The sequence below is a fragment of the Montipora capricornis genome, chromosome 7 (assembly GCF_036669925.1).
Source record: "Montipora capricornis isolate CH-2021 chromosome 7, ASM3666992v2, whole genome shotgun sequence".
In the NCBI taxonomy this organism is placed as follows: Eukaryota; Metazoa; Cnidaria; class Anthozoa; order Scleractinia; family Acroporidae; genus Montipora; species Montipora capricornis.
The window spans coordinates 31,867,963-31,883,533 of NC_090889.1; the positions used below are offsets into that span (position 1 = coordinate 31,867,963).

General features: G+C 39.0%; 2 protein-coding genes across 3 annotated transcripts in view; one reads left to right on the plus strand and one right to left on the minus strand.

Moving 5' to 3' along the window:
- LOC138056941 (GRAM domain-containing protein 4-like) overlaps window positions 1–15,571 on the minus strand; it is a 39,271-nt gene that overhangs the window by 17,607 nt on the left and 6,093 nt on the right. The window contains exon 1 of one of the 2 annotated variants that reach the window (XM_068902927.1): window positions 10,711–10,834. The exons of the other annotated variant lie outside the window; for it this stretch is intronic. Coding sequence (XP_068759028.1) covers window positions 10,711–10,717 — 7 coding nt within the window. The 5' untranslated portion in view covers window positions 10,718–10,834. Of the gene's footprint in view, window positions 1–10,710; window positions 10,835–15,571 lie in introns of those variants that run through there. 2 annotated transcript variants of the gene reach the window in all.
- Window positions 11,497–15,571, plus strand: part of LOC138056940 (fibronectin type III domain-containing protein-like) — a 58,412-nt gene continuing 54,337 nt past the window's right edge. Inside the window, exon 1 of the mRNA XM_068902919.1 lies at window positions 11,497–11,598. The gene's annotated coding sequence lies outside the window, so the exon portion shown is untranslated. The remainder of the gene's footprint in view (window positions 11,599–15,571) is intronic.

Here is a 15,571-nt window from a genome sequence, read left to right on the forward strand (position 1 = left end):
AACTGCAAAATTCCTCTGAGGAACCAACCGGCGTAGTTTGAACACTCATTCTAGGAAATGGGTACCATTTTGACCTTTCCAAAGTTTCGCTTCCTAAGCCACACACATTTTTCAAAGAAAAATAATGTTCTCCTCAATCGTTTTTAGTAAGAACTGTCGATTGTTTATTTACTCCTGGAGTCAACACTTTGCGGAACGCAGAGTTACGAAACGGAACGAAACGAAAGTTACTTCCATTGAACTAACAAGATTACTCTTAATCCAATTTAGAAAGAAAAATATGGGATTGGAACGGATAACTATGCTCTCTGTTTAATGGGATTCTCCCTCGAAAGCCGATCGTACCGGAATGTCAGTTATGCAATAAGGAGTTCTGATCACCTTATTAATACACATTTAAAAGTACAATATCAAAAAGTGCTTGTTGAAAAATCATACAATCTAGGCCTAGTCTATCGTTTGAATTTAGGTCTTACATTGCAACTGTAAAAAGAGGGGTGTGTCTTTTTTTTCTTTCTATAGGATATGATACTATTTGTACTTACATTAAACTAACAAGATTACTCTTACTGAAATCCAGTTTAGAAAGAAAAATATACGATGGGGAGTGCTCGTTGAAAAATCATGCAATCGACCTTTAGTTCATGTATTTAAAGAGAGGAATGTATCTTTTTTCTGTTCTATAGGCTATGGTACCTTTTTTTTACAATTTTAAATCAAAATGAATGGAAGGACTCCTTCGCAATTCGGTTACGCGAAAGTGTATCACTAAAATGACTGCGCTTAGGTGGCTGCAAAAGCAGTTCAAAGTCCGTGCACAATTTTTCGTTTTAATGACAGCGTCATTATAATTACTTTTGTTCAGTTGAGAAGGTCAGGGACAATTTTAATAATATGACGCTATTGGAATCCACGTAAACGATGCGTAGATCTGACCAGGCATGTCGCAATGTAATATTCGGTTTTCGGTCGCCGATTTACCTTCAGGAAGTGCTCCTGTCTTTTGTTAAAACTTATATCCCCTTGATGTGCATTTGTCAGTAAAGCGAGAGTTTCCGCGATAATTAAAATTTCCAAGATGGAGGCAGGGTTCGTGAGATGCTGAAGACGACCACCTTTCACGAATTTTCTGCGATCTTTTCAGGTCCTTAGCATAAAATGTCTAATACTTTGACTTGACTTTCACAATATCTCTACAGTGCCTAATCCTTGAATCTATAAGGGCGTCACTATATAGACACAAAGGATCTTTCAAAGGCGTCGAGGTCTCAATTTGTGTCATAATCATAATCGAAACAATCAAGATCTACGGAAGAGTATGGAAGAGTATGGTAAAATATCTGCCGCACTACATACGTTGGCGGTGACTTCCAACTCCGTCTCCATGGCTTTCGTTGATTCGTAGTCGCGTAAAACTGAAAGCAACAATCGTGCCTCTGACATAAGTGACCTGTCAGCTGACCTGTCGCGCAAGTTTTATTCCATAAAGTTTGAGAGATTAGGTTGAAAAGACTAAACTGCACATTGATATATCCGGGGTTTGTTATTGCACCTCAGCAGGCTGTGTGAGACGCTCGTGCCATTTGCCGGTTTCTGTGTTTGTGATGAAAATGAGATCTCGTTGGTTATGCAGAGAGGTATAAAAATATTTTCGTCAAATGCACTGAGCTCAAAATCTAAAGCTAAAATAAATCGTGCGCAATAATATGTCCCTTTTAATAGCACGGATTTGGGCCTCTTGCAAGCAGAGTTAATTTAGTACCGTTTCCTCGTTTGTTGTGCCGTTGTCAAGGTGATAAAACCATGACTTAATTGTCACATTTTTTGTACCGTTTTCAAGTTTTAAGTTTTGTCTCGTTTTCAAGTTTTAAATAATAAGAATGGTTTGCTGACACAAGAAACATCAGTTTGCCTCTCTTTCCGGCTGGAACGACCCATCTGAACGAGTTTTCAGTCGGCTGCTAAACCCCCCGCCCACTATACGTAGCCGTGTTGAAGTTCCTCAAAAACTATTTGCTAGTTGATCCCTCATGCTTTGTTCTCAGCGTGGAATAAACGATTTTTCTTATTTAACAATTTCTTTGCTATGATAGAAATTGGGAGGCGGACGCTTGTTGAAGGTCTAATGTGATGAATGGGTCGCCATTTTGAAAGCACACAGCCGGGAGAGCATACAGCCTCCTTTTCACTGGCAAGTTTTCCTTGACAACCTTTCCTTGACACCTTTCCCTTGGCAGTGCAAATGGAAAAGTATGACAATTTCTTCCTTGACAAATGTCCTTGTTCAAAACCTGGCATGCTAGTTTTTGAACAAGGACACTTGTCAAGGAAAGGACCACGGACGGACAACCCCTGGATGACATTTTTCATTGGGAGAAAAACTTTTTATGCCCTGAGCGGGATTTGTTCAAATCCACCAACAGCTCTACCAACAGAGCTATATATCAATTCAACTGGAAGCTGGTCACTTGTAAGTTCGTATTGTATCTCGTTAGGGGTGAATATATGATAGAAAGTTTGTTTGCCACTGAAGATTATAAATCGTAATCTTACAACTTTAAACGCCGGCGCGCTTACGTTTTCTGGGACGCTTAATAGCAACTGTTGTAGGTACGTTTTCAGTACCACGCGATGTAATTTTCCTCAAACGAGAATACCTCAAAACTGATGAGCGAAAAAATCACTTAAAATATACAGTGTTGCACTGACCTGGAATCTGATCATTCTGTGCAAAGATGTCAGTGTGACAAAGGGTCTCTTACATGTCAAGAGCAAAATTTCAGAGATGTTTAAATGCAGAAACTTAGGCGTTTTTTAACATATCGCACGTCATAACGTTAAAGCTGGTGTTGGAAAATCAAAAGCAACAAGTGAAAATTCCTTTCATAGAAAAAAACATGGTAAGGTTGTAGATAATGAATGGAGGCAAGTGTCACTGAGTGACATAGACCGGTAAGGAAGTATGTCCACATTCGCTATGCGACTCTTATTAATTCAGTCTTCAAAAAGATTCGATATTGTTCACAGACTTTTTCTGATTGTTAAAAGGATCCTCCAGATGGTGGCAAGACAGAATTAGAGAGCGGAAGATATCATTTCGTTGACATCATTTGTACAATTTCAAAGGCTTATCACAAGTACAGTACAGGTCATATTTGTGGGGCTAACTTGACATAATATCACTTATGAAATGTCAAAAGCGTTTACAATTAACCGGTTGCAAAATGCAAAAAAAACAAAAAAACGCCTTTTCAATTACTTTCTCTATACCAGTAGCAACATACTCACGGCCAAGATCTGGCAACTTTGTCGAATCAAGAGCTATGAATTCTCGTTACCTATCATGAACCATGTGCGTTCGAAAATACAATGAAATAAGTCATCACCGTGTGAAAGAGAAGTTTCAGTTAACTTGAAGAAACCTAAGGGAAAAAAAAAAGAAAACAGAAGCCTTGTTTTCTTACCTATGGAACACGTTCTGTTTTGACAGCGTCTTGGCTAACGAGTGGAAAACACTTCAAAAATGTTTTGTCTGCTTGAATATCAGAATACCAGAACAAATAAATCTTGGATCAACGTTTTTTTTTGCTCAATCGTAGGTGATAACCGTGCATTCTTCCGCGTAGAGAGAGATTGATTGCAACTGACAGCCGCTTCTGAATCTGCCATTTAGGAATCCTGCTTAGGGTTCTTCACTGGTTTTAGCTTCGTTATGCTCAGTTCTATCCACTTTCCACGTTGCAAGTAATCGAGAGGATTTGTCCGCCAACGTTACAAATCTCAAGTTCCCGTCCGTCTTACTCAAAATACGGCTACTCTACTTTCTCATTTACCCAAGATATAACCACTGAAACAATCACCCATTGTCATACCTGATGGTATGTATTTCGAGTATTTCCAGAGTCTACAAGCTGTCGTGGCATTGAATATCACGTAAAAAATGTGGAGTGCATTTTCAGTAGTCCATGCACTGACACACTTTTTTTCGTCTAATTTTGGGATAGAGACTGCACGTTCTTTTTTCCGATCACTGAGTTCAGCCTGGAAACGTTCTTAATATGTTCTTAAACTTGTGTAGTATACTAAGTTCGACTGCAAAGGTGAGTTATTGTTCTTCAGTGTATCATGCAGTAGGAAAACTACGTTGGCAATGCTAAAAAAACGCCACTAAGTATATTTGACTCAATAGTCCTGTTCAGTAGCCTCCGCTACAGTTCAAGTTTTACATCTTTTTTTGTGCTACTCACAAAAACAAATAATAAACAAGATAAAGACGTTCTTAGGTGACTCTCAGTCTGGGTATCTCCGTAGTATGTTCTTGTTTTGGTTAGTAATTTTTATAGCCTGAACGTCCTTATAAAAAAGGTTCTAAAACAACAACTAAACTGACCGGACCGATCATGGCCATCTCTAGTTCTAAAATTAAATCAATGCAGAAAGACCTTGCTTTGCTCTTCATTTACAAAATGTTTCTCTAATTTCATCTTCTCTGCATGCTTAGCGAGCGAAAAACCCTACTTTTGTTTTTACCGTCAACAAGAAAAAAATTTAAATGATGCTTCGACGTTTATCAAGGAAAGATATTGAATCTAGTACTGACACTAAAAGGGCCACTTTCATGGATTTGGCTCAAAATGACTGAGGTAACACGCAAGACGCTCCTTTAATCAACCCTTATAAGACAAGATATCGAATGACTTTTTGCAGAATGAGCCATCAAAGGTCAAAATTTCTTACGATTGTTTATAAAATTTTCGGAAAATATCAGTTCGGAAGACGATTTGAGATCTAGATTTTTCGCAACATTTGTTGTAAAATTTCTTGCTTGCCTGCCTGTCCTAGGATTTTCGAACTTCGAAAAAATGGTGTAACGGATTTGTACCATAAAAGGTCACGTAGAATTTTCGGGAGGAATTTTCGGGAGGAATTTTCGAAAAGGTAAGTTTTGATCCTCATAATGTTTGGATTACAAGATTTTCAGCTAGGAAATCCGAACAGATGAAAAATTTTTGGGCATAAAAATATGCCTATATCTACCGTTTAAATACCAAAATACGTTTAACAATGCTATGTTTAAGTTTTCAACTATATAGGGTAAGGGTAAGAATTTAGTCCTAGCTTTTTTCCCCAGATGACAAAAATTGACGAATAGCAATTGATTTAACTCAGTTTAAGGACGGTGCCTACTACTGGTATTGCGCATACATTCTGCGCATCTCCTGATACTCGTATTTCTTACCAATGCAGGGATATTTTTGCGCAGTTTTAAACTATGCGGAGAAAGCAAGTGCTCTTGGCATCCAAAAGGAAAATTGGGGGTAACCATGCATTTTTCATAGATAATTAAGCTTCAATTTTGAAAGGAACGCTATATACATAGCTTTGTATTTTAAAGCTTACTAAAAATATTATTGGTTAATCATCTTTCAAAAATGCGTGGCTACCCCCAATTTTCGTTTTGGATTTCAATAACACTTTTTAAGATCTGCTTTTCCCTCGTATTAATAAAACCGCACAAAAATTCCTTTGAATTAGTAGGCACCGTCCTTAAAACAGAGCATTAAAAGCAAGGTGAACACACCATACTGGTCAAACCCCTTTACGTCACGCATGCGCACGAGTTTGGTGTCATGGTGTGTTCACCTTGGTTTTAATGCTCTGTAACGTGTAGGCGCATTCATGTTTTTCTGTTGCAAGTCATGAATCTAAATTGCTATTGCTAGATTGTCAATGAAACGAGGATTGACAAACATATTGGTTTATTTTCAGTTAAAAATCATCAACAACTGTAACAACAAAAAAAACCTTTTAACCAAAACTGTTATGTTTGTACCTTATTGGAATTTCGTTCCAATCATTCCTTGTGTGTTTGAGCTGCAATTTTAGGCTTTACTCAGTCATGAAAAAGAGTCATAGCGAATTTAAATTTAATCTTGTCAGGGCATGTTCCTTATTGCTTATTGTTTGCTTATTAATTCTTTTCGGCCCACTGAATCTGCGGTTTTACGCTGTTGTGTCAGTGAGTCGTCGAATGGAAACATCTGGCGGCAATAAACAAAGTTCGTCAAGTCGCGGGAGTCTTCCGTTGGAGCAACATTTCTTGTTATGTGTGGCATGTCTGATATTTGGCTGAAGCTTGGTGAAAATCAAGTCTGTCAACAATGTTTGTTAGAGGCAGAAATACTTGTCACTTTGCAAGACTACTGAGGAAATTTTAGGGGCTTTCAGCTGGTACCGGAAAGCATTGTGTTTTTGGTCACTTGGGATTAGTCTTTATTTGGAGTCGTTTTGTTTTCTGTCTTTTGTTTCTTTGTTTTACGTAATTTCTGCTCCGGTACTTGCAGAAACTGCCAAATTCTACCCGATAAATTCAAGGCATTACAATTGAAGCTTGAGACACGCGATTGCGAAAAACATTCTTTCTCCCGGGACTGGAAGAAGAAGCGGCAATTTTAGAAACTGAAGACTATTGTTTTCAGAAAAAAATCTGAAAATAGTAGATGGCATCTTGGCTCTGAAGCTTGACTCAAAGGGACTTTTGTTACTTAAAGAAGACATTCGATGTATTTGAATCAGGTAGAAATCGTAAGAAATTTGACAAACTATTTTTATAATTAACAACTTTTTACGGAAGTGGAGGTGGCTAGGGGTGGATATCCAACCTTGTTCCCAGGCTCTCTCTACGACAAGGGAGGGATAGAGAGAGCCTGGGAACGAGGTTGGGTATTCAGTACCGAGCCGCGATTCGGCCTCAGTGGTAGATGCCAAATAAGACAGGCCACGAACGAGAGAATTAAGGCTATGCCAGTGGCCAGGGGTGTCGCTGGCGATTAAATAGATTTTCCTTCGTGAAGGTACATTTCCATCTAGTGAATTCGAACAAGAAATGGAAATGGATTTCAATCGCAACCGACAAGCTCTCACTTGGTTTCAATCGAAGTTAGTAAAGCTGTACAAGATACGATTTTCTATTTCTTTCTTATTTTGTTGGCTTCTTTGCAACTGCACATATCTATGACATCTGTATGGTCAGCTTTTCTTTCCTGTGCTAATTTAATTAACTCATTCGCGAAGATTCGTGAGGCCCTGTCCACGCGTATCTGATTATTCTCGAAAACGGATATTTCTTCTCCGTATTTGAAAAAATGTAAGTCCACACGGTAGCGTTTTCGAATCGTCTTTTCCCGTCCACACGAATACGCGAAAACGATTCGAAAACGCCAATCTCCACCTGCGTACGTACGCGTGCCCTCTCTTTCGTATCACGTGGCTCTGATGTCATTGTATTCGAAAACTTCCGTTTCCACCCTTCCACGCGAATACCACAAACTTCCTCCAGTTTCAAAAATCTACACTCTGGGGAGCGTTTCTAAAAACGTTCGTTTTCGGTAACCGCAAAAAAACAGCAAAAACGGAGGAAGAAGTCCTCGTTTTCAGAAATATTCGGATACGTGCGGAGGGGGCCTAAGTGTGTGATCAAGCAAATAATCGAACCACATGCACCTTATTCCTAAATGGCCTCCATTGCAGTATTCGTTTATTCGCTTGTAAATTAGCCATTAATTAGCAAATTAGCCCAACAAGGGGCTAATTTGCAAACAAACAAAATACACTAAAATGGTGGCCATTTTGGAATGAGGTGTATTGCTAGGAAAAACTTCCTCGCCGGAAACAAATTTCAACTCTTCTGGGGCCATTTTGGAATGAGGTGTATTGCTAGGAAAAACTTCCTCGCCGGAAACAAATTTCAACACTTCTGGACCTTCTGCTGACAACATTGACTGCGGGAAGAATCTGAGATGCGTTTTTGCTTATTTGGCGAAAGCTATAGATATCTGACCTGTTAAAAGAATTAAAATTAACGTATATATAAGGAAATATGATTCAGTTCGTCGATGGCTTATTTAAGGATTGGATTGAGTCAATATTCGTGGTATTGCATAAGATGTAAAATTTAAGGGTTGGATTGCATTGAATGCCTTTTATAACTTTAAATTAAACCTTGATTTAAAGGATTGAACATATATATCCAAGATTAAATTTTGCTACAAACGGCTTGCCATACTTAAGATGCTGAGACGCGAGGGGTCATGTTGCGGTGACTTGTTGCAGCAACATGCCGCAGCGACAAAAAAACTTGTGTAGTGCAGACTGAGGTGACATGGAGCAGAGAAGTGTCGCGGGGACATGTAGCGGGGACGAAATCACAACATGTGCACACACATAAAAATGTTGCGGGTACATACCCCAGGGATATGTCGCAGCGACATGTCCCCTCGTGTGAGCTGCTGATACGTTTATAATTGTGCAACACCAATTTTGGGGTGATTTTGTCCCCGCGACGTGTCCCCGCTACACTTCCCTGCTACATGTCGCCTCAGTGTGTACTACACAAGTTTTTTTGTCGCTGCAGCATGTCGCTGCAACATGACCTCCTTAACAACGACCAACCAACCGGAATCATATTTCCTTAGATACGCTAATTTGGCGCGCCTATTGATGGTTGTTTATTTATTGGACTTGTTTATACCCATTTGATATGGGAATTAAGAGGTGGCAATTGGCCGCAGATCTCAATCGTATTATCTAGATAAGTTTAGTCAAATTTCACCGTGTTTTTACGCCGTTGCCTTTAAATTTCATGTCCTTTTTAAAGCTAAAATGTCCAGAGCTACAAAAAAACTTTGCCAGTCTCGACATCTCGTTTAACTCTTCGTTACCCATGGTTGACTTTTTAAACAAGTTATGTGCAGCTGTATTACCGCTTGGCGTATTGTTATAGATGTAGGATTGATGAGTGGAATTGAATATTTATGTTTTGCCTGGAGGTCTTGACATCAGTGTGTGTTTGAGTGGATCCTTATGTAATACTGCACGTGCATCGACCGGGGCGTTGTTATCGCCGTTAGGAAACTGCTGTTGTGAGAGTTTGGTTTTCGCCTTGAAATTTGTTATCAACGGAGTTAAACTGAGCACACTGAAGATAATGCTTCCAGCAACGGTTCATCGTTTGAATAATTCATGGAAGTTCCAACAAAGTACTTAAGTAAAAACACATCTTGTACTGTGCACGCGTGGAGGTATTTGTGTGCACGAGGGAAGGATACAGTGCACGAGAGTTGTGCCTCGAGCAACTTGATCTTCATTTCAATCTCCGAGCATCCTGATATGGCTATAGCTAAACGCACTGACCCTATAGCGTATTGCAATTAATAAAAGTACGTTTCCTCATAGTTTCCTGCGCAGCAAGACAGAGTTAAAGACGCTATGTTTGCGCTATCAGCAAGCTCAGCAAATCGGTGCTGAGGTGATAATGAAGATGTGCGTCAACATGCTCTGCATCAGCTGAAATCTTTTAAGAGGGAATTTTAGACACCACCTCCTTATCTTACCAATCTCGATGATGGAAAAAATGCGGGGTATTGCTTTCCTCGCGTATTCATCGTTGACTTTTTAATTCCCTCACAGGACGGAGCTATGATTTAACACTGTTTGTAAGGCGTTTTATGATCCTGGAACTTCGCGATCGGAAAGTTGAGATTGTCTAATATCAAGCAGTCTTAGTTGTGAAGCTGAACACTTCCACAACGTAGGCCTTTTCGTAGCTGAGTAACTGAAGAACATATTGTTTCTTTATGTTTTTCTGGCTTTGCGGTCTAATGATTTCTTGTTCACACCGAGATATGGCATGCAGTAACTCGAGACTGAAAACTTGGTCAGTTCTGTTGAGTCCCCAGTTCCCTGCAGGGAGCTTGATATTTCACTTGAAATGCGAACGAGTAGGAGCTAAGACTCGGATAACAAAATCTCTTCGTCTCTTATGTACAAGTTATAGTTCAACGGATGCATACTGTATATAATGTCAATGGCTCGTTACGTAATGCGACTTTAATCTTGCTCGACTTTACTGAGGCTGTTCCACATATTTCACCCCGATAAATCTACAGTGACGAGAAATCTCGCGTCAATACTTCCGTGGATCATATTTTCTCAGTATTGTTACTATTATCAGAACATCCTTTTCAGTGTTGTATAACTTTTCATTTCAACGGACCAAACTGTTTGGATAGCACGATCCCTATTTGAGACAATGCTAAGAATTTAAGTGGAGTAAATAAACCTGTTTATCCTATTGTGGGCTGAAAACGTCCCAGTTGGGATTCGACGTCAATTTCCCACTCAAACTCACTATTTGGACACGGTGCAACTTTGTCGCACCTGAATGCCTTTGTGGTTTGCATATGAAGTCAAAGGTTTCCAAATTTCTAACTCTTGATGATATATCAACAAGTAAAAATGAAACCCTTTTCACTTTCTTGTATTTACCTTCAATTTGGTAAAACTAACGCAAATCAGTCTCTGCTTTAGTCAAGGCTCTTACCAACTGGAGTATATCCCTTCGGAGTACAATGATAGAGTTTAAAAGAGAACAAAAGTGCATTTCTCAAGAATAATCTCGAACTGTTATACTCCAGCTACAAAATGCAAGGCTGGACTTTTCACGCGAAGCCCTGTTGCCAAATAGTTAGAAAGTGTTGCATCGCAACTCACAGTAAAAGTCTTATTCGTCATGCCTTGAGGAACCTTACTTCACCACTGATATCATTATAATTTCCTGTTTTTCCGATCTCAATTTTAGTCATTGTTCCGTTGTTTTTCTTTCTGAAACGAATTTGCTTTACTTAAGAAGAAGACGAAGATTTCACCCACCTTTCATCCAGCATGTACCATCAGCGTTTGCATGAAGCTTTACCGAGCCCAAAAAATTGAAATTTCTCTTACATAACTTGGAAACTTATCAAGGTCACACGGCTCTTCTCAGGCGTGCAAGTGTGGGTCATTGACTTTGTTTATGAATATTTCGGTTTCAATTACCACGTCGAAGATTGTATTTGTTTTCGTCCAATCCAACTCAAAAACGCTTTTAAATTGCCAAATGGTAACTTCATTCGATTTTGGTTTCTCCAAGCTCTTGCCCCGGAGTTTTTTAATTGCAATAAACTCCCCCATAAGCTTCAACAGTTATATATCACCGTATTTACAGATAGGTTTCTTAACGCTCTTTTCGTTGTTTTTTCAAGTGTAATAAACTCCCCTACAAGCTTCAACAGTTGTACATCACCTTATATACAGATAACGTTTTTGCTCTTGTCCTTGCTTTTTAATTTTAATAAACTCCCTCGCAAGCTTCAATAGTTATATCACCGCAGAAAGCAGATGGGTTCGGTCCTTTTTAAAAACTAATTAATGCAGTCGGCCCAGAAACATCCGAACTGGGTTGTGTCTCGTGCTGCGATTACCATGATGCATTCTTTCGGGAAATGCGCACGTGAATTGACGCCTTACCATAAGCAGACAAAGAAACACCGACAAGTAATTTGACTTTTAACCTCGTATTATAAAATAACAGGAGGTCGTTGAAAATAATGCCCTATGTGATACTGAGTTACGTCAAATGTACTGTTTTAGAGACCTCGATGTGATGACAGGATCCCTGCAGACTTTGTCCTCCACAACTGGAAAGCACTGTACGCTGATTTTGAGCGAAGAGTTGGTGAGGAGGCAAGCAAGTGAAGTGGAAAAAATTCGTCGATCCAGGTAACGTGAAAAAATATACTCATATTACAATCGAGTGATTTTCTACAGAAAAATGTCGGGTAGATCAAGGGTAAATTAAACTTTCTCATGTTATGTTTAAGAAGTAAGCTATTCGAAGAGTAGGCCGAGACACGAGTGTTAATTCAGTCCTGTCTATTTCCTACACTAATGCTAAGAAAAACGTCATTTGCCCATCCACTCAGTGGCAGATGAAAAAGAAATGGTTTAATTGATTGTTTAAAAGAATATATTTTCGAGCAGTTTTGCTTTCCCTGTATGGCTTGCATTTATGATTTCAATGTTCGAGAAGAGCCTACTAGCACAATTCTTTTTATTCAATGATTAAAAAAACCGACATTGCTTTTCGATCTTGTCTTTGAGCGTTTGGCACGAGTGCCGTGGAACTTTGCCCAGGTCTTCGTCAAAACGTTCTGTGCCTATCGAATATCATTTGAATATCATCCTTTTTACATCCCAAGGACTTGCTAGTAGACAGCTCTAGAGCTATGAATCATAAGAAATGACACTTAAATTGATAGCCTTTGGGAATATGTGATATCATTGAGATAGCTGATACTATGACCTTATCTAAACCCTCTATTGTAGATCTATTCTTTATCGAAATAATGAGCATGGTTAGTGCCCTCCGAATGACCTTGTCTTTTAACATTTATCTGAAAACAGATTAAGATATCGCTTGATATCAAAAGCGAGTCCCCGCGATGAAACCATTTTACTTCGTCATGAAGTTTGAATCTTTCTAGTTTTGTAAAATCTCCGTATGTTAATGCAATTCCTCTTCATAGCTGATTCGATGTGGTGATGTAATGGTAACCACTTCGGTCCTTTGTAGAATATTTGTACGTTTTACAATTTAAAACACTAACACTCACTTGAAAGTGCCCCTAAATCTTTGTTCAAATGCCAATAGCTTTAAGCTACTTACAACCAAGATAATACGTTAATAGCCTTATTAATCCTTCTAATCACGCATAAAAGCTTCTAACAAATAATTGTTATTTTCAGTCTTCTTGCCTTTGCTCACAATTGTCTGTCGCGCCTGACAGTGATCTCCGTATCTTAGTCTCTCTTAAAAGATATGTTTTTTGTAAGCCTAATGGTTCTCCGAGGAAAATCACCGTTTAAGCCTTGCATACATTTAAAAGTGCACCATAAGAATCTTTTTTTTTTTATGGTGTCTTTGGGAGGGGAAGGAAGGAAATCGCATTCGAAAATCCCTCTGCTTTAAGCATGTTTGATACCGTTTGTAAATTCTCTGTTTACAGTGCATAGTATATTGTTTCAACATGAAGAGATAAAAACGAGCAGAACAGCAAGGGCTACTTGTTGTGATGACATTTCTTTTGCAAGCCCCAGGAATATGCCTTAAATGGATTAATTATTCGAGCGGGCGTTGATACGTAGGCGGAATATTTGTGGGTCAAACGAAGCGACGCCAAAAGCGAAGAGGCCGGTGTTGTATTAGGAAACAAGGCTTGAAAAAGGTTCATTGCAACACAGCCGACAATTTCCAAGTGATCCAATTATGTAAATTGTCATATTGTTATCTTTCCCACCTTTTGGCCAAAACCCTCCTCGAAAACGCCCACTACAAATAATACACACGTATCGCATTGTGTTCTGGGCCTTGTGCTTTTTGTGAAAAACGGCACCTCAACCATTTACGAAAATTGAGAAGTTTGTCTCAATTAGACTCCACTAAATATTATAAAATAATTACGATAGTACGCGCACTCTCATTGGTCAATAGCTGCGTTTAGATGAGAGTATGGAAAGACGGCTCTGACGTCACACGAATTTTGATTGGTTATGTATTCAGACGCGCGTTTTGATTGGCTGGTAGGAAATATGAGCGTGTATCAAGAAAATCTGTTTCAATCAAGAAGTAAAAAAGCTGCATTTTCCTTCATTCGTCGAATTATCTTTGAGGAATATTTTATAAAAGCAATAGAGGACTTTTTTCCGTGTTTCCATGGTCTCATCCAAACACTCGGGGAAGTTGGGAGAATTCCCTGTCTCGAATTCTGCCAACTCCCCCTCGTGTTTAGATGACGCTATGGAAACACGGAAAACGCCCTCTATTGCATAAATAGTGTTCAAATGTGAAAGACGGTACCACAATGAAAATCGGGCGCGTCGATAAAATGTAATCGGTTGATATTTCCTTGTTAACAACCATCATGGATTCAGTTTACTTTCGGTTTCAATCGCAGAACATAGACCCATTGCCGATGTGTGCTATCGTAAAAACAAATGGAAAGGAACTTTATTTAAATGTCTAGTCGTGCTAGCGCTGGAGCGCTGCGGACACTGTAAACTCAAATAAACAAATAACACAAATTAAGTCAAATGTTGGTTTTTGAGGAGAAAGGAAGACCGGAGTACCCGGAGAAAAAACTCTCGGTGTAGAGTAGAGAACCAACAAACTCAACCCACATATGACGCCGAGTTTGGGAATCGAACCCTGGACACATCGGTAGGAGGCAAGTGCTCTCACCACTGCGCCATCCCTGCATCAGTGCACCCCTCCCCCCCCCTCCCCCCCCAAAAAATAATAATAATAATAAAATAAAATAATAATAATAAATAAATAAAAAGTTGCGAAATTGCGGGAAGAACCCTTTGCTTTTGAATTGATTTCATTGTTAGTCTTATTAGATCTTGGCAAGTGTGCCGGGCTAATGGTTTATCCCAGGATATGGTTCAAGTGTATCTCATGAAGTTGCTGCTAGCGCTATCATCTTTAAACAACCACTGTTATTCAATTGATTGGCTGATATTTGAACTTGGGGAAAAAAGGGCTCGATTATCATCAACAGAGTACGAGGATACCACTTAAAATTGATCCATACTATTGATATAAACCCCACTGATGTCGAGTAATCGTGGGACGTGACAACGTAACTGAATATGTGTCCGTTTAGGTTTACCAGCTTTGCTGGATGAGAAATTTGCTGCAATTCGAGATATAAGTGTTTTGTACAGGTAGAAAACATCTCAGTCGACCGATTCTCTCAATTTTCTCTCCACTTTCCCTTTCTCCGCGCTCAAAAATTAATTTGATTCTCTGTACCTTTAATTTATACATCGGGTTCACTGAAAAAATGAGTTCCTTTTGTTAGCAAAACATGCAGACTTCCTCGGTAGTTAATTAATGATTTTCAATTTGTGCGCATGCTGTTCAGTCTCGTGTTTGGTTACTCAAGCACCCTTGCGGATATTTTTCAAAAGGAAGATTGGAAGCTTCCAGAAGACGGATCCTTTCGCCATACGTTTTCTGTTTTTCCTATGTTTCTGTGTTTATTTATCCTTGAGGTAGGATCTTCGCAGCGAGATAAAGCTGCGATGTTGATGCATGTGACAAGCTGATTAAGATAACTAATTATAAGTTGATCTTTATATGATTAATTGGCATAAAATAAATTTTGGATTACTTGCCAAGAATGTGCTTTTCATGTCCTTTAGAACGCGTTGAAATTCCTGGTACGACTTTTCTATATGGTTAATTTATGTATCCTTCGAAAGAAGTAATATGTTGTAGGAAAACTACCTAAACAACAATCTAAACTCTCGTTTGACTTCGTGTCCGGAAATCGATTCACATTGGATCGAAAGACTAATGCTAACAAACCCTGTGTCAATTCTGCTGTCCTTAGAAAAATTATGCAAATAACTTCAAGATTTTTATTTTATTTTAAAACAAACAAGATTCGTTTAATTTTATCGCCTTTATTTGATTGTCAACACTGAAAAACAAAAGCAAGGTTCCAAGCTTTGCATCTTCCAGTAGGCTCGATTTCCGCCGCTCACTCGAGCTCGAGCCTAATCTTCCAGTTGCCACCCTAGCTTTGATTTTAAAACTAGTCAGCAAGTACAGGGCTGTAATAGGTCTTCAGCTTTTTCAAGTGCTTGTAATTCTCACCCTTGTTTTCAGTATTAATTATTTAGAATT